Source organism: Canis lupus, chromosome 22, assembly GCF_003254725.2.
Source record: "Canis lupus dingo isolate Sandy chromosome 22, ASM325472v2, whole genome shotgun sequence".
Classification (NCBI taxonomy): domain Eukaryota; kingdom Metazoa; phylum Chordata; class Mammalia; order Carnivora; family Canidae; genus Canis; species Canis lupus.
In genome coordinates, this window is record NC_064264.1 from 5,521,077 (window position 1) to 5,543,067 (window position 21,991).

At 35.6% G+C, this 21,991-nt stretch overlaps 1 protein-coding gene across 3 annotated transcripts in view; it reads right to left on the reverse strand.

Moving 5' to 3' along the window:
- Nucleotides 1–21,991, reverse strand: part of COG3 (component of oligomeric golgi complex 3) — a 67,678-nt gene that overhangs the window by 22,455 nt on the left and 23,232 nt on the right. For all 3 annotated transcript variants that reach the window (XM_025478255.3, XM_049099515.1, XM_035704566.2), the window contains 8 exons: nucleotides 20,663–20,706; nucleotides 20,071–20,197; nucleotides 19,374–19,465; nucleotides 18,168–18,307; nucleotides 16,560–16,720; nucleotides 9,443–9,548; nucleotides 4,965–5,089; nucleotides 1,382–1,471 (listed from right to left, as the gene is read on the reverse strand). In XM_025478255.3, the coding sequence (XP_025334040.1) occupies nucleotides 1,382–1,471; nucleotides 4,965–5,089; nucleotides 9,443–9,548; nucleotides 16,560–16,720; nucleotides 18,168–18,307; nucleotides 19,374–19,465; nucleotides 20,071–20,197; nucleotides 20,663–20,706 (885 nt within the window). The remainder of the gene's footprint in view (nucleotides 1–1,381; nucleotides 1,472–4,964; nucleotides 5,090–9,442; nucleotides 9,549–16,559; nucleotides 16,721–18,167; nucleotides 18,308–19,373; nucleotides 19,466–20,070; nucleotides 20,198–20,662; nucleotides 20,707–21,991) is intronic.

Below are 21,991 nucleotides of genomic sequence, written 5' to 3' on the forward strand. Positions count from 1 at the left end.
CTTTTTAAATAGATAAATATATTTAATGGCTATATAATAGTCTAACTCTATGGAGTATGCCACAATTAACCCATTTGCCTAATATTAGACATGCTTCCTGATTTCACATATTATTAATATAAGAGCTCAGATTTAGAAATACTTTTTAAAACTTAAATCTGCCTGTCTACAACTAATTTTCCTTCCTCTTTCCAGCATATGAAAATTCATTTCAACCTTCCATTCCATGACTGGGAAAATGCAGTGGTCACAAACATAGGTACAGTTTTCCTGGCAACAGAATCCCAAATTTTTCTGTGGGAAGTTTCCTTTGTCACTTGTTTTTGCTTGGTTTTACACTAATTTATCTAAAGCCTTGAAGTAAAAAATCAAGTTTGTAAATCTAGAAGTCCGGAAGGGTTCACAAGGTTAGAATACTCCAAGCAGCAAAAAAAGTTTCCCTGGAAACAGCTCCCACAGCTCCCTCCCTTTGGGCGACAGGTATTTTAAAGGAGTATTAAATGACCAACACTTTTGACCATGCTATACAAAGTTCTCAAGAGGCCCTGGGAACAAACTTCAGCCCTAAATCACTTCTTGATTAAAAACTGTAAGTCACAAAGTTATGGCAACTACTTCTAGTCACACAACCCACGGACCACAGTCTTCCAAACTGACTTGGCTAAGTTCCTCCCAGTGAGGCCATTCGACTATCATTGAAGGGATCATTGAAGGGATGATTAAAAATTGCTGTTTTCTTGAAAACACTGTTTTGGTCTTTTCAGGGAAACAGGAGCCTACTACCTTCCCAGTTGCTAAGGCTATAATAAACTTTTACCCTATAAAATTTATAACCAAAGTACCCTTTTGACACTTTAGCAAAGCTAAGCACTCTTTTATAGTGCTGTCTTTAGTTAGCACTATAATAAAATACAATTGAGCCTTGAACAACATAGTTTGAACTGCACTGGTCCATGTACACATGAATTTTTTATAGTACAGTATTATAAGTGTATTTTCTCTACCCTACAACTTTCTTAATAACATTTTCTCTTCTCTAGTTTACTTTAAGAATACAGTACATAATACATATAACATAAAAAATATGTATTAATTGACTGTTTATGTTATCAGTAGACTGCCAGTCAACAGCAGTTAAGTGTTGGAGAAAACAAAAGTTCTACATGGATTGTCAACTTCGTGGGGGGATTTGTGCCCCCTAACTCCTGTGTTGTTCAGGAGTCAATTGTTCTGGCTTCTCTTAAAGGGCCTCAAAATTAAATCATATTAAACAAACAAAACCTACTGCCAAAAATGGCTTTCAATTTCTGTGCCTATAAACAAATGCTGCATTCCACAATATTATTATAGGTAACAAGACTTCACCAACACTTCATCAAACCTTGTTTTTGCTGATGGACTCTGATGCTCCAAGCAATGACTGAATGCAGGCAGACAAGGCTTCCTGTGATAATCCTTGGAACACTGCCCTCTGGTGAAATAAAAGAAAAACATTACCCTGAAGTGCTTCACAACACAAAAAGAGAACTTGTAAATGGAGTACACGGAACAATGGATGCTTGCTTGCCAGCACCCACTGGGTTAACAGGTTACTGACGATATTCCTCCTGGAGTTTCCTATTCCCATGCAACCTATCTAGACCAACACACAGTTTTGTAATTTGTATCTCTCAAAACTCTCATTGTGATCTTTCAACAATATTTTCTTAGCACCTGTTTCATGCTAGGCTCTGTGCTAAACGTTGGATGCACAGGGGTGGGTGAACAAGGTAGATGTGGTTCTGACCCACAGAGCCCTGATTCCAATATAGTCTTATGTTGTAGGCTGCTTTTCAAATCAATAAAACCAACTCTAAAACAAAGCCTCGGTAAATCCACTTCTAAAAATGTAACCCAATCACTGTTGTATCATAAAATTCATGCACGTGGCTCTTGAGTACATTATTTAAAACAGCAAAAAAAACACAAATAAATGTTCAATGATGGGGAAGTTGACAAATAAAATACTAGTAAATATAAATTATACGATACTGTGCACGAAATACAGAAATGCTAAAGAAAGCAATAAAATTTTTGTAAGATATAATTAGGTAAAAACAAAGTAATTAGGTTACAAATAGCATGCAAAGTAGGAGTCTTAATTTAATTCTGCCATTTCTGTATCTTCCAGAGGTGTCACATGGTGGTCTGCGCAGAGTTGCCTGCAGTCCCTTGCTTCCCACCCTGCTTCCATCCCATCTGAGAGAGAACCGATATGGAGGAATGTGAGCAAGATATTTATTATGAGGCCACAGTCCTGGGTCCTGATCTCTAGTTGATGTTATTCTCTTTTCGTACTGCTTCCCCCTCATGTGTTTTCCATGAGGCTTCTGCAGTAAAAAAGATTAGGGATGCCTTTTGCTAGGTCACTGCCCCTGCCTGAGAAAGACCTTCCCTTCCCCCTGCTCAGTCTTCATGAGTTTTTCACTAGACTTGGCTTTCCTTGCCTCAAATGCTTAAGGTAGAGAGGGATAAGATTTGGACATAAGCTAGATTAAAAAAAAAAAATTAGGCCGGCCCCCGGACATAAAATAAAAACAGGGAGAGTGGTATCTCAGGTCTATCCTACTGTTTGGCTAAAATCCCTGTTAAGCACCTAAAAGGCTTCACAGGGCCTATCATGGTAACAGGTTCTATGTGGAATACACCCTCATGTGTCCCTCGAGATCTTGGTCTACTCTACAAAGTTACTGGATCCCAGCCTCATATACCATCATTCAGTACACATACTGGGGAATCTGGGGAAGAGGAGATGCCAAAGTCCAAACCTCCTTCTGGAAGACAGCTCATTAGCTGGGCAAAAGAGGTAAGACATCTAACTGTAGAGGTGATCTGGCCTCATGCTAAAAGTCCCAGAACAGGCCAAAAGATATTTTCTGGTTGAATTACAAAATCTAAGCACAAATTCCAATAGCTATGTAGCTTAAAATAGACATTAAGTACTGTGCACTCTACTGAACCAATGAAACAACTGTGCAATCTTGCCTGCCCCTAGGCCTCTAAGATATGGAGCGTTTGGCAGGGGGATATAACACTCCCTTCGAACTCCTGTCTAAAGAAAATAATACCATCTTGACAATTAATTACATTGCTCTTGTATTTAACCACTTTTTACTTTTACATACTATTTGAGTTGTAACAATCAAATTTTAAATTAAACACTGAATTTTAAGGGCACCTGGCTGGCTCAGTTGGAGGAGCATATAATTCTTGATCTCAGGGTTATAAGTTCAAGTCCCATGTTGGGTGTAGAGATTACTTAAACAAATAAAACTTTTTAAAAAATTGAATTGTATAAACTATTTCAGCAGCAAACTCCTAATACTAAATAGGTAAAGACAACTCTAATCTGTCAAGATTGATAATCATATCATTAAACATTCTAGAATGTTTACACTAACTCTGACCTAAATCAATGCACAGAGTTTAAGGTAGTACTTAAAAAAAAAGAAAAAAAAAAAAAAGAAAAAGAAAAGGTACTGCTAATTTCAGCAAATAACTAAAATTAGTTCATGGTTAGAAACACATGGATTCTTAATACTACTTGTTAAGAATGTTGAGTTAGAGGTGCCTGATTCAGTCAGTTAAGCTCCTCTGACTCTTGATTTCAGCTCAGGTCATTATATCAGGATCATGAAATCAAGCCCAAGCTGGAGTCTGCACATGGTGGGAAATCTGCTGGAGATTTTCTCTCCCCCCTCTGTCCTTCTCTCCACACCCCCAGTTCCATGTTAACTCTCTCTCTCTCTCTCTCAAATAAATATATAAATCTTGGGACGCCTGGGTGGCTCAATGGTTTAGCGCCTGCCTTTGGCCCAGAGCCTGATCCTAGAGTACCAGAGCCTGATCCTAGAGTCCCGGGATTGAGTCCTACCTCAGGCTCCCTGCATGGAGCCTACTACTCCCTCTGCCTATGTCTCTGCCCCCTCCTCTCTCTCTCTCTGTCTCTCATGAATAAATAAATAAAATCTTAAAAAAAAAAAGAAAGAAATCTTTAAAAAAAAAAAAGAATATTGATTTGAACAGAGTTCAAAACTAAAATAATGGCGTGCCCAGGTGGCTTAGTTGGTTAAGCACTCGACTCCTGGCTTCATCTCAGGACATAATCTCAGGGTCATGAGATCAAGCCCTGGGTCAGGCTCAGTGCAGTCTGCTTGAAATATACTCTTCCTCTCTCTCTCCCTTTGCCTCTCCCCTCACTAATACATAGGTACACACATGCTCTCTTGAAAATAAATAATCCTTATTTTAAAAACCTAAATTAAAGTAGATGCACTTAATAATAAATTTAATATTAAATATATATTATACCCATGTGACAGTAGACATTATCATGTAACCTTTCTGCATGTCTTTTTCCTTACCTACAAATGAAAATAAATGAACTAACCAGTAGTTTTAAATTTTTATGTGATCATAGATCCCTATGATAGATCACAGATCCCTTCTCTCTCCTAAGAAAGACACAAATATAGACATACAAACACAATTATACCCATAATTTCAAGGCGTTCATACTCTCCAAAGGCCACTAGTGAATTCCAAGGGTCTACAGAATGAACAGGTTAAGAATTCCTAAATTAGGGGTGGCTGGGTGGCTCAGTTGGATAAGTGTCTGCCTTCAGCTCGGGTCATGATCCCACAATCCTGGGATCAAGCCCCACATCGGGCTCCCTGTTTAGCAGTCTGATTCTCTCTCTTCCTCTGCCCCTCCCCCTGCCTCATGCTTTCTCTCTTTAATAAATAAAATCTTTCGAAAAGAAAGAATCCCTAAATTAGGTTTATCTTAAACTTACCTTGGTCTCTAAAAATCATGATTCTCATTTAATACCAAACAAAATACTACATCAAGATCTTAAAATTTTTAAATTTCACATGAAAGGGCAAGCAATTTATAGTAAATACTTAAGAATTTACACACGTACATCTATACATCTGTACAATTTGGAGAGACACACAAGAGTTCTTCGAACTGTAGGATACCACATTCCATGAAGGTCTGCTGGAGAAATTGTGGTCTGTGGTCTAGGATTGAGGGATTCTGTTGAACCTAAAAACCCAAGTGGAAAAAAAAAGACACATTTCACACACATTGGAGGTTTGTCTTATTTGCATGTTAACTATAAACTGTTATTAGTTATCAATAGCTGGAGGCATCTATTTTTTCTCTAGGTTTTTTCACCTTTAATCAAGAATGTCATAGGAACCCACAGGAATCCATGACAGCTGGTATTTAACACAATTAAGTGAGACTGCACATAAATACATATATACATTCCAGCCTCGTGTGTGTGTGTGTGTGTGTGTGTGTGTTTAACTCAAACAGCTATTCTAGAACCCTGATCAATAATCTTTATGGAATAAATAAACAGTATACATACACCTTATTCAAAAAGGAGGTAGATCTGTATGTAGTCATGTGGAAGCAAGTGGGAATCAATGGAGGGAGAGAATGACAAGAAAATAAAGCAATGTGAAACAGGAAAATTAATCATAGCTTGACAGCCTGCCTTCCATGCTCTTAGCTGTATTGCTTACAGGCCTACTTAGTCTATCCAATTCCCAAGAGTAATGTCCCCCCTCTCTCTGAGACAGGGCAGACACTCTGGTGAGGGTGAGGAGCAACAGGCAGGAAGCTTAGTTGAACAGAGACATCTTTGTAAGGAAAGCACAATCACCAGAGTTCAAATGAGCCACATAAGCAAATTTAAGGTAATACTTTGGAACAAGAAGGGATAATGAAATATAGACTGGGTATTAGAAGACATTAGGAAACTCTACTAAATGTTTTAGTGCAATAAAGTTTTGTGGTTATATAAGAGATGTCCTTTTTTTAGAGAGATAATGAAATACTCAAGAATAAGCTGGCAATGTGGCAATCTTTAGCGAAAGATTGGGGCACCTGGCTGGCTCAGCTGGAGGAGTATGAGGCTCTTGATCTTGGGGTCGTGAGTTCAAGCCTCACACTGGGTGTAGAGATTAAATAAACTTAAAAAAAATAAAAATAAAATGATTAACCAAAGAATATTATGTATATATAACGTGATAAAATGTAAAGTCTTGAATCCAGATGGTGAGTACTAGTGTTCACTGTTTGTTGTATCATTCCTTCTGCTTTTTGGTATATTTGAAATCTTTTCAATAATAAAAATATAAAAGTATAGCCAAGGAAAGCACAGTCCTTTTTTCTTTTTTTTTTTAAAAGAGCTAAAACGGCCTATGCTTAGAAGAAGGTCTGGAGGTCGTGGTATATGGGGGAAAAGAGAGAACGCTGTAGGTTAGTGCTTTCACTTTATAATTCTGCTTTTCACTTTAACTTTCTGCTTTTCAAAAGTACATAAACTTTTACATGTAATTTTAAAAGCTCCTCTCTAAGGCATTACCTTAAAATATCTACTTTATATGAAGTTCCTTAAAAAGAATAAACTCAACAAATTATATCAAAGAATATTTAGGAAATTAAATATCTCTAGTTGTGCTAAGATTATCGTATCTGTAGGATCCCTCCTTCAATATAAAATAGAGCCAAAAAAGTACTCCCAAATACAAGTTCAGTGAAACAAATCTATTTAAGTACTTTAAAGCAGAAGTTGGCTTATGACAGAGGGAAAGTCAACTTACATGACAATACATCAAAAGGGGAGTAGCTATTGGCTGCCTCTTTTGAAGAGCAGGGCTTCTTCCTCCTGCAATCTTCCTCTGGCATCCTCCTCTATCTCCATGAGCCCCATCCTCCCCTGAACTGCTCTATGTAGAGAATAGGGCCTATTCTTTTAAACATACTGATAATCAGCCTCTTCACACTATGGTCCCTCTATCAATTTGCCCTGGCACCTAGTTACATTATATGAACATCATGTTGTTTAAAGCTCTCACTTTGGAGGCTTCTCATTTTCACTTCCAACGTACCAAGAAACCAAGAACCAAGAAAAGTGATTATATACTCTTTTTTTTTGCGCCCCTTGCTGCTTGACTCAGTCTTGCTTTCCATCCCAAATTCTATCACATTCTAAGTATGACTCAGTCTTGCTTTCCATCCCAAATTCTATCACATTCTAAGTAGCATCAATAACCATATGGAAAATAAAATAAAATAAAATAAAATAAAATAAAATAAAATAAAATAAAATAAAATAAAAATATAAAATAAAATAAAATAAAAAATAAAATAAAATAAAATAAAATAAAATAAAATAAAATAAAATAAAATAAAATAAAATAAAATATAACCATATGGACAACCACATGGTTGTCAATTCTGAAGACCTTCACTTCCATCCCTGCATTCCCTACCATACAGATTTTCTCAAGAGTTTCTTTCAGAATTACTTTAATATTTTCTACAGACATTCTTACCACTCCAAACTATTTCATCTCTTAATTATTAAATCTTAGCATCTCATTCTCTGACCACAGTATCTTTGTGATCTTCCATTTCTCACGCTTTACCTAAAACTATGTCAAGCCCTCCTACTTTTGTCTTCAATCACATCCTATCCCCTTGCTTCTGACCTATCTCGCTGTCAGCCCAGGACACTCCTCTAATTCCATTTGCTCTTTACTGTTAGCATCTGCTGAGGTATTCCCCCCAGATTTCTGCTATTGCTACTCTACTACTATCTGTCCTGAAGTGATTCTACACACAAGCCCAAAGTGTCAACTACTCTACAATCTTCATCGTCCAACTCAGTCCTTTTTAAGGCTCTAGAGAAGTACTGTCCGAGACAAACACAATGTGAGCCATAAATGTAACATATTAAAATGCCACATTAAAAAAATTAAAAAGAAAATAAGTGGAATGAGTTTTAACATTTTTAACCCAATATATATCCAAAATATCACCATTTTAACATGTATTCAAGACATATTAGTAATAAGGTATTTTCTATCTTTATTTCATATTAAGTCTTTGAAATCTGGTGTGCATTTTATATGCTAACAGCATATTCCGATGAGTCACATTTCACATGTTCAATGGCAGGCTGCTGAACCATACTGAACAGTACAGCTCTAGACTGATATACACAGATTCTCCCAGTTGTCCACATGGACCTGCTAAGTCTGTCTCAGCCCCCACAACTAGTGTGTCCTCAAATTCTATTGATTCAAGCTTTTAATCAGATGTCTCATCTATTCACTTCTCTCCATCCTCTTGTCAGTGCCCTAGCTCAAACTTTTATCTTCCAAATGAAAACAAAACAATCTCCTAACTAGTCTCTATAGTTCTGCCAACAATACCTTATTTATATCAAGGCCAGGCATGGGTAAAAGAATAGAATTAACTGGGGAAAGGGAAGATGTACAAGACCAGGGTCTGTAAGACAGAAATGTACTCTAATCTCTCCAACTACTCTTGCAGAGGTTTACTAGGTCCCAGGTGTATACTAGGATCAAAAGGTATACTAAGATACGGCACAGGTTCTATTTCAAAGGAGGAAATTTTAACCCCCAATGAGTCTCTCTTTCTATGAGGCAAGTGTGATAAAATGGCTTCGCCAAAGAGGGACTATCCAAGCCGCTTGGCAGTCTGGCTTTGAGGTATCACAACTATTCATAGAATAACACACAATAACTGAAGATGCCCTAAACCTGGGGATTTTGAGACAATTGGGGCTCTTTAAAGCCTCCCATTCTCACTACCCCAACTCCCAGTCAGTCTCAGCTCCATGAGGAGGTGAGCTTCAGTGTCTCCCTTACAGTGAGAAGGAGAGCAGAAAGAATAACCCTGCTTCCCATCTAGCTTGTGGTCTACATAATTCATAAATACTCAGGATGCTTCTTGGACAATTTTGTTTCTTTCATAACATGCACCCTAGTCCAAACTATCCCATATATTTTTATCAGTATCTTATCCCAGTCCCAGGTACTCAATATATTTATAAGATGCAAATCTGGAATTTGCCAATACACTATATTAGCAGGAAGTCCAAAGTCCATGAGACTATCACGGACACCTACCTGGCCTGTTTTATCTGCTCTTCCCTACAACCAACCTATGCCCAAGCATGCCAAAACCATTTGACTTCCCCAAAACCACCACGGTCTTCCATTCCTACATCCTCCTCCAGGCTATTCTATCTTAAACAACCTTACTTCACCTGGTCCTCTCGTTCTTTTCTTTATACAGTACAGCTTTCAGATACCACATCTCTCACCAAACTCACCTTCCTGCACTCAAACCTCATCTCCCTTCATAATTCTGATGCCCTTCTACTATGGCCCAAGAGTGCACTGTACATATCTTTAGCATGTTACCACTCAATTATACCTGTGGCTTATCAATCTCCCCCCACCCAAGTGTGGGCTCCTCAAAGGCAGAAAACTGTTTATCATGCCTAGAACATGACAAGTCCTCAATAAAAGTTTAAACAAATGAATAAAAGAGTTGAACACCATAACATACCAGATTTTGTTAGATTATTAGACTCCGTTTCCTCTAACCGAACATCTGAAAATGAAGCTTCTGAAGGTACCTTCTTCTGCTCATCTTTTAAACTCCTTGCAATTTGCTATATAAAGAAATCAGAAGAAATATTAAAGTGTAGCTTTCAGCTGTGTTTGGCAATATGAACATGTTTTTTCAATAAAGTTAAAAAAAACTAGTTAATAAATAAATGGACTAATGAAGAGAACCACAGCAAAACAACCTATGGAAATGAAAAAATTAAATCAGTATAGTGTCTCTATTCCCATAAATATACCACTAATTTCAGAACCATTACCAGGTATCTGCTGAAGGGTGAAATACACAGGTTAGTATATAGGAAGCTAATTTTCAACTTTATGTTTAGAAACAAAGTTTAAGATTGGATAGGATATATTCTGAATCAGAAGTACTTTTATCAATTAACTGGCCAATCTAAACAACTGGCTTTCTCTTTATGTGAGAATAGCTACAGTATGCTATTTTTGAAACCCTTCTTCACTGTCTAAAGAATAACATCAAATAGACACACGTCACTAACTACTTAGTAATGAAAATCTCACTTATTCATATTTATAGCTTTATAAAGGTAGAAATATACAGAAATGAAGAACTAACAAACACATAGCTACTACCAAAAGGAATGGCCAGAAAACCGTTTGGGAGACAGACTCCATATGGCTCGAGCCAGTCCTCTCTGCATGCAGAAACCAGAAAGTACAGCCAAGCCCTAAATGGTACACAGGTGTCACAGCAGGATCACCTTATGCCCCTGCCCCACACCAAAAGAAAAACAAAGCAAGCATATTTACTGAAAAGTGGTATCCTTAAACCAAAAGGTCCACACAAGAAAGCATTAGGATACTGGTCATGTGATGACTAAGTAAACATACTAAATATATCACTAAGTTACAGTGGGAGGGCGACTTCTAGTAAGCTTCATCACCTAACATCCTATCAGAACTATTAAAACAGGCATTCTATCTAAAATATAAAGCTGAAATTCATAAAGAAGACAAAGAAAGAAGGGGAAGAAGGAATGAGAATACAATTCCCCAGACTGGACTGAGAAACAGAGCTAGTCTTCATCATACCTACTTTGTGGCCTTCAAAACCAAGTAACTCCTGCAAAGGGATTATCTACCTTTCCTTGGAATTATTAGCAATATTCCTACTATGAGCCTGACTATAAGCCTGCAGAGTAATAAAAGCTGGGTAATAAACAAACAGCCTCAAAACTATATGTCCTACCTATCATATATCTGATTCCTGTAAGGCTGATTTTATGTATCATTAACAAGAAGTACTATGCAAATAATTAATTATCCAAAATATAAATGTAAATAGAAGTCAGGAGAAGGGATGAAAGTTGAGAAAATCCTTATAATAGGCAAGGGCAATAAACTAAATAGCCTGATATATTTCAAGCCTGTTAGCTTTAAAACAACACAATTATTACAACTCTTTTTTTGTGATTATTTATTTATTTTGTATATATATACATTTTTTTAAGATTTATTTATTTATTTATTCATGAGAGAGAGAGAGAGAGAGAGAGAGAGAGAGAGAGAGGCAGAGACACAACACAGGAGGAGGGAGAAGCAGGCTCCATGCCGGGAGCCCGACGTGGGACTCGATCCTGGGACTCCAGGATCGCGCCCTGGGCCAAAGGCAGGCGCTAAACCGCTGAGCCACCCAGGGATCCCCTATTTTGTATATTTTTTATTGGAGTTCAATTTGCCAACATATAGGATAACACCCAGTGCTCGTCCCATCAAATGCTTGTCACCCAGTCACCCCAACCACCCGCCCACCTCCCTTTCCACCACCCCTGTTCGTTTCCCAGAGTTAGGAGTCTCTCATGTTCCGTCACCCTCACTGATATTTCCCACTCATTTTCTCTCCTTTCCCCTTTATTCCTTTTCACTATTTTTTATATTCCCCAAATGAATGAGACCATATAATGTTTGTCCTTTTCCGATTGACTTACTTCACTCAGCATCATATCCTCCAGTTCCATCCACGTTGAAGCAAATGATGGATATTTGTCGTTTCTAATGGCTGAGTAATATTCCATTGTATACATAGACCATAACTTCTTTATCCATTCATCTTTCCATGGACACCGAGGCTCCTTCTACAGTTTGGCTATTGTGGACATTGCTGCTAGAAACATTGGGGTGCAGGTATCCTGCTGTTTCACTGCATCTGTATCTTTGGGGTAAATCCCCAGCAGTGCAATTGCTAGGTCATAGGGCAGTTCTATTTTTAACACTTTGAGGAACCTCCACACAGTTTTCCAGAGTGGCTGCACCAGTTCACATTCCCACCAACAGTGCAAGAGGGTTTCCCTTTCTTACATCCTCTCCAACATTTGTTGTTTCCTGTCTTGTTAATTTTCACCATTCTCACTGGTATGAGATGGTATCTCATTGTGGTTTTGATTTGTATTTCCCTCATGGCAAGTGATAGCATTCAACTCTTGATTTGGGCTCAAATCATGATCTCAGAGTCAGGGGACTGAGCCTACATCAGGCTTCATACTCACTGGGGAGTTTGCTTAAGGATTCTATCTCTCCCCCTCCCTCTGCTTGCACACACTCTCTCTTAAACTAAATAAATAAAACCTTTAAAAAAGAAAATGGTGGAGAAATCAGAACCCTCATACACTGCTGGTAGGAATGTAAACTAGTACAGCCACTCTGGAAAACAATCTAGCTATTCTGATTAAACAGATAGTTACTAAAACATAGCAATTCCACTCCTAGGCATATACACAACAGAAATGAAAACCCATGTCCACACAAAAATGTGTATGTGAATGTTTGAACCAATATTATTTATAACACCCAACAGGCAGAAGCAACCCAAGTGTCCATCAGTGGACAAATGGATAAACAAAATGTGATACATCTATTACAATCATACAATGGAATATTATCCAGCCATTAAAAAGGAAAAAAGTACTAATACATGCTATAACATAGATGAACTGTGAAGACATGCTAAGTGAAAGACATCACAAAAAGACCATATATTACATAATTCTATTCATATGAAATGTTTAAAATAGAGCAATCTATAGGCAGAAATCAGTGTCTGCCTCAGACTAGAAGGCTGACAGCTAAAGGTACAGGGTTGCTTTCTGAGATGGTGAAAATGGTCTAAAACTGAGTATGGTGATGGTTCCACCTATCCATGAATATATTATAAACCACTAAATTATAAACTCTAAGTGGGTGAATTTGGGGTTTATAAACTATAATTCAATAAAACTGTTTATAAAAAAGGAAGAAGTCCTCAAAAATTACAGGAACATGTCAAAAGGACAAAGAAGCCATCTAAAGCTGCCTAAGGGACAAAGAAGCCATCTTCCACTGGTCAAATCTGGAACAATTCTGAGCTTCAAAAAGAAAAATGGCAATAGATTATAATGAATTTTTTAAAAACTCCACTAGTCGGGATCCCTGGGTGGCGCAGCGGTTTGGCGCCTGCCTTTGGCCCAGGGCGCGATCCTGGAGACCCAGGATCGAATCCCACGTCAGGCTCCTGGTGCATGGAGCCTGCTTCTCCCTCTGCCTGTGTCTCTGCCTCTCTCTCTCTCTCTGTGTGACTATCATAAATAAATAAAATTAAAAAAAAATAAATAAAACTTAAAAAAAAAAAAAAAAAAACTCCACTAGTCTAGAAGGGTCAGAGGTAGGAAAAAGGGAGCAAGAAAAAGAAATTAATTCTTTACAGTAGAATGCCAACTAATAAATGCAGAAGAAATGGCAGATAAGAAAATTGCTATTTTGCTACTCCTAACATAATAACTAGTTAAGGCACAGATCATTAATGGTTCCAATAACCACCAGGTAAAAAGATGCTGGGGAACATAAACCCCACATAATCCCAAAGTATCATTTCATCATTACTCACTAATTACAAAGGGGATAATGGACTTTTGTTTTGTTTTGTTTTTGATAATGGACTTTTATAATGAAGAAAGTTAGCAATTACTACCTTAACCACTTGTAGGACTTCCTGACATTATATGCCTTTGATGTCATGAGGTAAGTACACATCAGCTGTGTAGTATTCTAGCAAAAAAAATTGTTTTAAAGACAAAAGTTTAATCTGAATCTAAATATGAGGAAAACAATAAGACAAATCCAGAATGTGGCACATTCTACAATAAAGCCAGCTCAGTCTCTTTAAAAAAAGCCAATGTCATAAAAACAAAAAAACAAAACAAAACAAAAAGACAGGGAGAAACGGTAACCTTGACTGGATTCCACCTATTAAATTTTTTTATCCTATTTTCAAGATATTTGAAGGACAACTGGGCACATTTGAATATGTACTGCATATAAACAATATTGTTGAATTCATGTTAATTTATATATATGTAAAAAAATATACATGCATGTGATTATGTGAAAAATATTTTTATTCTTAGGACAGTAAGAACTGAAGTATTCAGAAGTGAAGTATCACAATGTCTATAATTTACTTTCAAATGGTTCAGTAATAAAACATACAAAGAGATAAAGTAAGTGGGACAAAACACTAACAACTACTAAATCTGAAAAAATTCCAGATTCAACTGAATATTCAATGATATTAAGGAACTACAATAACGTTTTTAGCTGTGATAACTATGTCACAGTTGTATTAAAATGAAAAGTGTGCTCAGCAAAATAAACAGGTAGGACTGCATCAAACTAAAAAGCTTCTGCACAGCAAAAGAAACCATCAACAAAGCAAAAACATGACTTACAGAATGGGAAAAAACATTTGTAAGCCATCTATCTGATCAAGAGTTAATAAAGACTCATACAACTCAACAGCATAAAAACCAAACAACCCAATTAAAAATGGATGAAGGACTTGAATCAACATTTTTCCAAAGAGGATATACAAATGACCAACAGGGAATGAAAAGATGCTCGATATCAATAATCATCAGGGAAATGCAAATTAAAACCACAATGAGATACCATCTCAAGCCTGTTAGAATGGCAATTATCAAAAAGACAAGAGATAAAAAGAAAAAGTATTGGTAAGGATATGGAGAAAAGGGAACCCTTGTTCTCTACTGGCAGAACTGTAAATTGATGCAGCCACTCTGGAGAACAGTATGCAGGATCTTCAAAAAATTAAAAATAGAACTACCATATGACCCAGCAATTCCACTTCTGGGAATATATCCAAAGGAAATGAAAACACTAATTCAAAAGGGTATCTGCACCCCCATGTTAACTGCCAGCATTACTCACAATAGCTAAGACATGGAAACAACCTAAGTGTCTACCAATGAATGAATGGATAAAGAAGTTGTGGTCTATAGAGATAGTGGAATATCACTCGGCCATTAAAAAAAATAACGAAATTCAACAATTTGCAACAACATGGATAGACCCTGAAAACATTATGCTAAGTGAAGTAAGTCAGAGAAAGACAAATACTGTATGATCTCACATGTGAAATCTAAAAAATTGTTTTAAAAAGTGCAAATTTTCAGTTATAAGATAAATACTATAAATGTAACTTACAACATGATGACCATAGTTAACAATAATACTGTGTATAGATAGGAAAGTTGTTCAGAGGTAGACCCTAAGAGCTTATCACAAAGAGAAATTTCTTTTCTTTGTATTGTTATCCACATGAGATGACTGATGTTAACTAAACCTATTGTGGTCATTATTTTTTTTTTAAGATTTTATTTATTTATTTATTTATGATAGACAGAGAGACAGAGACACAGGCAGAGGGAAAAGCAGGCTCCATGCCGGACTCGATCCCAGGACTCCAGGATCGCGCCCTGGGCCAAAGGCAGGCGCCAAACCACTGCGCCACCCAGGGATACCCTATTGTGGTCATTATTTTACAAAGTATGTAAATCAAATCATCATAGTCTATGCCTTAAATTTGCTGATATATGTCAATTCCTTTCAATAAAACTGGAAAAAAAAGACTTCATTGCAAAAAATAAAATGTGCCCTTACCTTTTAAAGTCACCTACTGAAATATTTATTAATAAAATGTTAGAAATTTGCTCCAATGTAACTAATGGTAGGGAAGAGGAGTAATGGAGGTCTAAGTGAACTAAGACTGGCCATGTGGAAGCTGGGGTAATGATGTGTAAGAGTTAATTATATTATTCTCTCTACTTTTTGCTCATATTTGAAACTTCTATTAAAAAAGTTCTAGGTTCTGGGGCGCATGAGTGACTTAGTTGGTTATTGGTTAAGTATCTGACTCTTGATCTCAGCTCAGGTCTTGATCTCAGGGTTGTGAGTTCAAGTCTCATGCTGGGTTCCACAATGGGCATGGAACCTACTTAAAAAAAACATTTCTAGGTTCTAATTCTGTTTTAGCACTAATATCCTCAGCATTATTTAAACTCTGTCTAGCACTCAAAGAAAATAAAGATTCATGTGTAGCTGAATCAGTGAGACAAATGATCAGTGAGGTAACTCTTCACACCATAAACTAGACATTGGTACTGCAGAATTTTGAAGAGATGGCCTACAGGGTTTTTATGAGACAGCATGACATATGGTTATATGAAAATCAACTATGGTGGCTCCTATGTTATCAATCTTCTTCTATGCCATTTATTAAAAAAAAGAGGAATCACAGGGAGCACAAATTCAATTTAAAAATTGAGAAAGCGGGGCACCTGGGTGGCTCAGGGGGTTAAGTATCCAACTCTTGATTTCAGCTCAGATTGTGATCTCAGGGTCATGGGATCAGGCTCCACTCTCGGGAAGGAAGCTGCCTGAAATTCTCCCGTTCCCTCTCCCTCTCTCTCTGCCCCTCCCCATGCTCATGCATGCACTAAAGTACATAATAAATCTTTTAAAAAATTGAGAACATGTATTTCCCAAAAAGGGGAGGGAACTGAGTTAAAAAATACAACTTGAAGGAAAAACAACCTAATAAATCTTTTATTCAATTTTTTAAAATTTCATTTCCTGTGATTTTAGGACAAGTTATCTTGATTTTATACCCTGAATGAGAATTAAAAAGAAAAAACCTATTTTCACTAATACCAAAAGGTGTGTGCAGCCAAGGGAGAGATCAAGAGGAAATAAGGGAACCCTACCTCCATCATCACCAACTTGTCAGGATAAGCCAGATCTCCAGGAGCAGGTTTGTACCCTGTGATGTCTGTCTGAATGTAGATATGAGTTCTGTAGACGAGGCGCTCTTGGACATCTTCTAACATCTGTTTTACTCCAGCTGCAAATGCTCCCAGTTGTTCAGCTGGTAAGAAAATGTAATCATCCATTCCTTTGTATTTAGAAAAATACTTTCTTTAAACAAGCAAAAATATTACTCAAGTGTCTAGTAGTAATAGGAAGTAATTTGGCCTCAGGGACTGTGGTTGCATTCTATTTCATTATGACTCGATGACCTCAGAAAAATTTAATACATGTCCTTCAATTTCCTCAAATTTAAAACTGGGAAATAAATTTGCCCTTATATCTTCTTCCTGAAACTCTATGATATTATTTCTATTATTAATGTGAATAATAAAGTCTGAATTTTAAAGTGTTTTGTGCTTTTAAAAGTTATCTCATTCAGCTTCAGACCAATCCTGAGAGACAGCTGGGGCAGCTTATTAGTTGTGTTATCATTCCAATTTTAAAATTAAATGGAGTTCCACAGATATTAAACAACTTGTTAATGTTTCCACAAAGAAAAGTGAGTAAAAAATTAAGATGAAATAAGAGTTTATATAGAATTTCTGCATTCTTTAGATGACATCAGTATTAAAACAAACCAATTATTCAGTAACAACTTTCCAAGGGCAGGGTGTTGAAAATATTACATAACATAAATATTCAAATTAATATAATTCAGAGGCATTAATATGTAAGAAAATACACATCTTAGAATGAATTAAATGCAGAATAAGAAACTTTGGAAGCATAACAAACCTATAGTGTCTCCTAACGAAAATCAAAATGAGAACAATAATTTCTGCTAGTAAAATAATTACTTGAAGAGTTTTTTTTAAAGTTACTTAAATCTCATTAGGAAAATGAGGTTCTCTATGGCAAATCAAATATAAAAGAATCTATCAGATGGTTAGAGTTTTCCAGAGAATTGCTTATCTGTAATTTCAAAAAAGATAGGTCATTATTATGTATGTACACTAAAACAATTCCTGTTTTTAAATGAAGAGTATGCAATATAGTCATGATTTTAAGTATTTTGGTAAGAATGTATTAGAAATGTCTAGGGACACCTGGGTGGCTCATTGGTTAAGTGTCTGCCTTTGGCTCAGGGCATGATCCTGTAGTTCCAGGATCGAGTCCCACATCAGGCTTCCTGCATGGAGCCTCCTTCTCCCTCTGCCTATGTCTCTGCCTCTCTCTCTCTTTCATAATTAATAAAATCTTAAAAAAAAAAATGTCTAAGCAAAAACCAACAATTCACTCTGGATTTCAGATGCCAGGAAGAATAGTTAACCATATTTCATTACTAATTTTGTCCAGATTTTAAAACTCTTTCCCCATTTAATTTGTACCATTAGTCAAAAAAATAAGGTACATCTTGACTTTAAAAGGGACAAGGCACCAACTCAGGCTATAAAAAATATTAAACTTACATAGGTAAGTGGGGTAGAGGACAGCGAGTTTTCAAATTCACTGAACCACAGATAAAATTAAGACTTTTGAGGTTATCACTTCTAATTATCATTTACCATTGTTCTGTACATGATCTTCAAGCACCTCATTTTTAAGAATTCCACAAAGTTCCGACAGAGTCTCTAAGTGAATAACATGAATGATCAATGGCCTGAAGACATCATACAATGACACACAGAGTTTCTCCAAAAGTTCACTAAAATGAAAGAATAAAACATGGTTATAAGTAGTAATCTTTTCAGGATTTTCTAATAGTTTAAAAGGCAACATTGATTTCCTCCAGTCAATAAAAATAAAAATCTACTGGAAAATAGTGCATGGGAACATTATATAATGAAAAGTGAAGGGTGAAAATAATACTGTAGATTTTTTTGTGCTTTAAGAGCTCAAAATCCAAAAGCAGTCTTCAATAGTCACCCCAAAGTAGCTTCCCCCAGCTAAATGTCAATTCATTACAACCTTATTTATTTCAGCAATACTTTATATATATCCTCTTAAATACAATAACAAATATTTTGGTTGATTTAACTATTCTTTTATATTCTACATCATTTGTGAATCAAATGTAACATTTTCCCTGCGAAAGATGAATTCAAACTTCTTCAATACTTGGATTTTGATAAACAAAATTCAAAGCACTTGGGCATACAAGTGTTTTTGGCAATTTTGAACATTTGAAAGGAAAAACTTAAAATAGTACTTTCATATATAGCATTTCATCAGAAGTGATCAACCTAATCAAAACTGTAAGATATATTTGTTTCTTCCTCACTACAAGAGTCATAATCTTGGAATATTTTCAAGAGTCAACATCGCCAATATGAAGAAACCAAAAGTGACTAACACAGGCATTGAAAGACACTTTGTGGGAAAAATAGGAAAGGGTATTCAATAAATAATGTCTGTGTTTTTAAGTGTCTTTCATTGGTTAAAACCACAGAATTTTTCAACTAGAAGGAATTATTATATTTAGTGAGATAAACAGACAGATTGCCAAGACTTAGTTCCCAACATAGGACTCTTACTATTTTACCGTATTGTCTCCATAGATACATTATAAATACTATAAAAGCATGTTGGCCTTTGAATTGCACATTTATTTTAAAATAACCACTGTCCTATCCAATAGTATTGTTCACACATCCACAAAAGTTAAAACACTCTGCAGTTAATGTTAAAATACTCCTATAATATAATTTGCTATGAGAGTGATTAGCAAATTAAATCTTAAAACTAAGAGTTAGAGTTTGTGTACCACCTACTCTAATTTTGATGTTGGTTTTGTGAAAAATTCATTGTAAAGTTGGTGCTCATCCTGGCATACATGGACCATAAAGGCACAGCCACTGCGAATCTGCAGGAAAGAAACACACATTACCTTCAGTTAAAGACACATAATGATTTCAGCATTTATGAATAAAATAAACCTTTTATTTGCAATGAGATTGTGCATATATATTCATAAAAGAACTCACTGAAGAACAGAAAATGGTTGATTTTTAACCATTTATTGCATAATGTGAATATGACTCATTTTTATTTTCTTCTTTTATTTTCTAAACTTCTGACAATGAAATTACTTTTCTAGTTAAAGAGGGGGTATTTAATAAAAGAATCTTTGTGTATTTTTCTATATACGAATTAAAATCACTAAATAAAATAGCACTTCCGCAGCAAAAGTTAAACTAAATTGTCAAGATAAATCTACAAACTCTGAAACTTCATCTTTCAAGGAGTAACAGTTGTTTGTCAATCTTCATTCTTCAAAAAATAAATTAAAATCAGAGTATTTTGATGAGCTGAATGCTAATTACTAAACCAGATGTCTCATAACTGAAAGAAAAATCCTTTAAGCTTTTTGACAGGGGATCCAGAACATTTATACCTACACACAGCTTCTAGGACATCAAAATATTTCAGAGGAAGGTTTAACATCATTCCGAACTAGCAGAAGCTTACCAAGGCACAATGATCTCTATTATTCTGGCTTGTTAACTCTGTTACGGTACAAGTGATACTAGGGCCCAAAAGGAGCTCCCGCTGGTCAAGGTAACACTGATGGATGTCATTTAGCAGTTGTTGGTATCTGATAAAAAGCAAATGAGATTGGAATATAAACTTCTGATTTCAGATATGTAAATTAAATCTGATCTTAAATCTCAGAAGTTTCCAAACCTCTAAAGCAATAAGGTCACCTCTCATGTGCCCGATATTAAACACTAGAAATATTACGTATAAAAAGAAAAAAAAAACCATAATGAACTGTGGTTCAAAAGCTATGATTTTTATTCTTTTAAAGATTTATCTCCCAAGAGTAGAGAAAAATCTTACATCTTTGAAATTAAAAGCAAATCCTGCAATGGGAAAAAGAGATGTCTTGCAAACTCAAAGTTAGGTCTACAACCTTTTCCTAAAATAAGTTATGTGCTACAAGAAAAAGCTTGCATAGTATGCAAAGTAATTCTCAGAAAATACTAGGAATATAACAGATTCAGAAAAAAAGCACGTCAAGAAGAAGGTAATGTAGAAACAGGAACTTCTAGGTACTCACTCAGGTATTTTTTCAGATCGCTGTTCTATTTGTTCAATAAGAGTCTGCAAAATAAAAATAGACTAAAAATTCATCTGTTTAAGCTATACTTTTATTTACTTTCTGATTTTAACTAAAACATGCTAATGTTAGAAAATCTGTAAATACAAAAAAGCTGAAACATAAAAACCACCTATATCACAAAGTAACTACAATATTTTATAATATTCTTTCAGTTTGTTATATACACACACTATAAATATCAACCTCACTTATCTGTTGCAAACATGCTAGTTTCTGCTTTTCTTTCGCTATTTAAAATTCAGAAAATATAATTTTTATAGCCTGAATCTTTTACTCAGTAATTTTTTCCCAATAATTTCTGCTAGTTTTCTTTTCCTCCTTATTTTTACATTTAACTCTTTAGTTCACTTAGAATGTATTCTAATGTTATAAAATGAAGAGCTTACTTTTTTCCCCACGTACTTAGCAAAACTTCCCAAAATTATGTAGGAAACTACAATGCTTCCTCTTTGATTTGAGAAGACTGACTTATGTATTAAGCTCCTGAATCTTCCATTCCAATGATCCATCAACGAATTCTTGAATCTGTATCAATGTATTTTTCAAATTTACTTATATAGTTAGTCTTGCTAATTTAGTATACCAAATGAATTTCAGCATCATCCAAAAAGAAATTCCACTGGAATTTTTGTTAAGATTATATTTGGAGAAACTGACATATAAATTATATTAGGAGGAACTGACATTTAAAAAATTAAGTTTCCTCAACCAGAACAAGATAGGCTTATTATTTATTCAATCTTTTGTGATTTCCTGTCTAGCTTTTTCATTTTCTTCATCCTTGTATTTCCATTAAAGTTATTTCTAGGTAAGTATTTTGTGCTGTCACTAATATAAGACTCCATCACTTATATTAATTGGTTACCATTGGTAAAAGGCATATAAGAAAGCCACTGATAATTATATAATCATTTTATATCCACTTGCCACACTGAGCTATATCACACTTATCTATACCATTTATTTTCTAATCAAATTTTAACCACTGGTACTTGACTACTAAGCAAAAGCAACCAATTAGGCACAATATAAACCTTATACCATCAATGAACCACTCTTCTCCTGTATCTTCTATAAATAAGTCCAAGTTTCTCTTACTTCAAAAAACAACAAAACTGAGGAAGGAGTCAAGATGGCGGAGGAGTGGGGGGACCCTAAGCCTATCTCCACCCTCAAACACAGCTAGATAGCTATCAAGTCATTCTGCACATCCAAGAAATCAGAGAGCTGAGAGAACAAAAACTGCAAATCTACAAATAGAAAAGC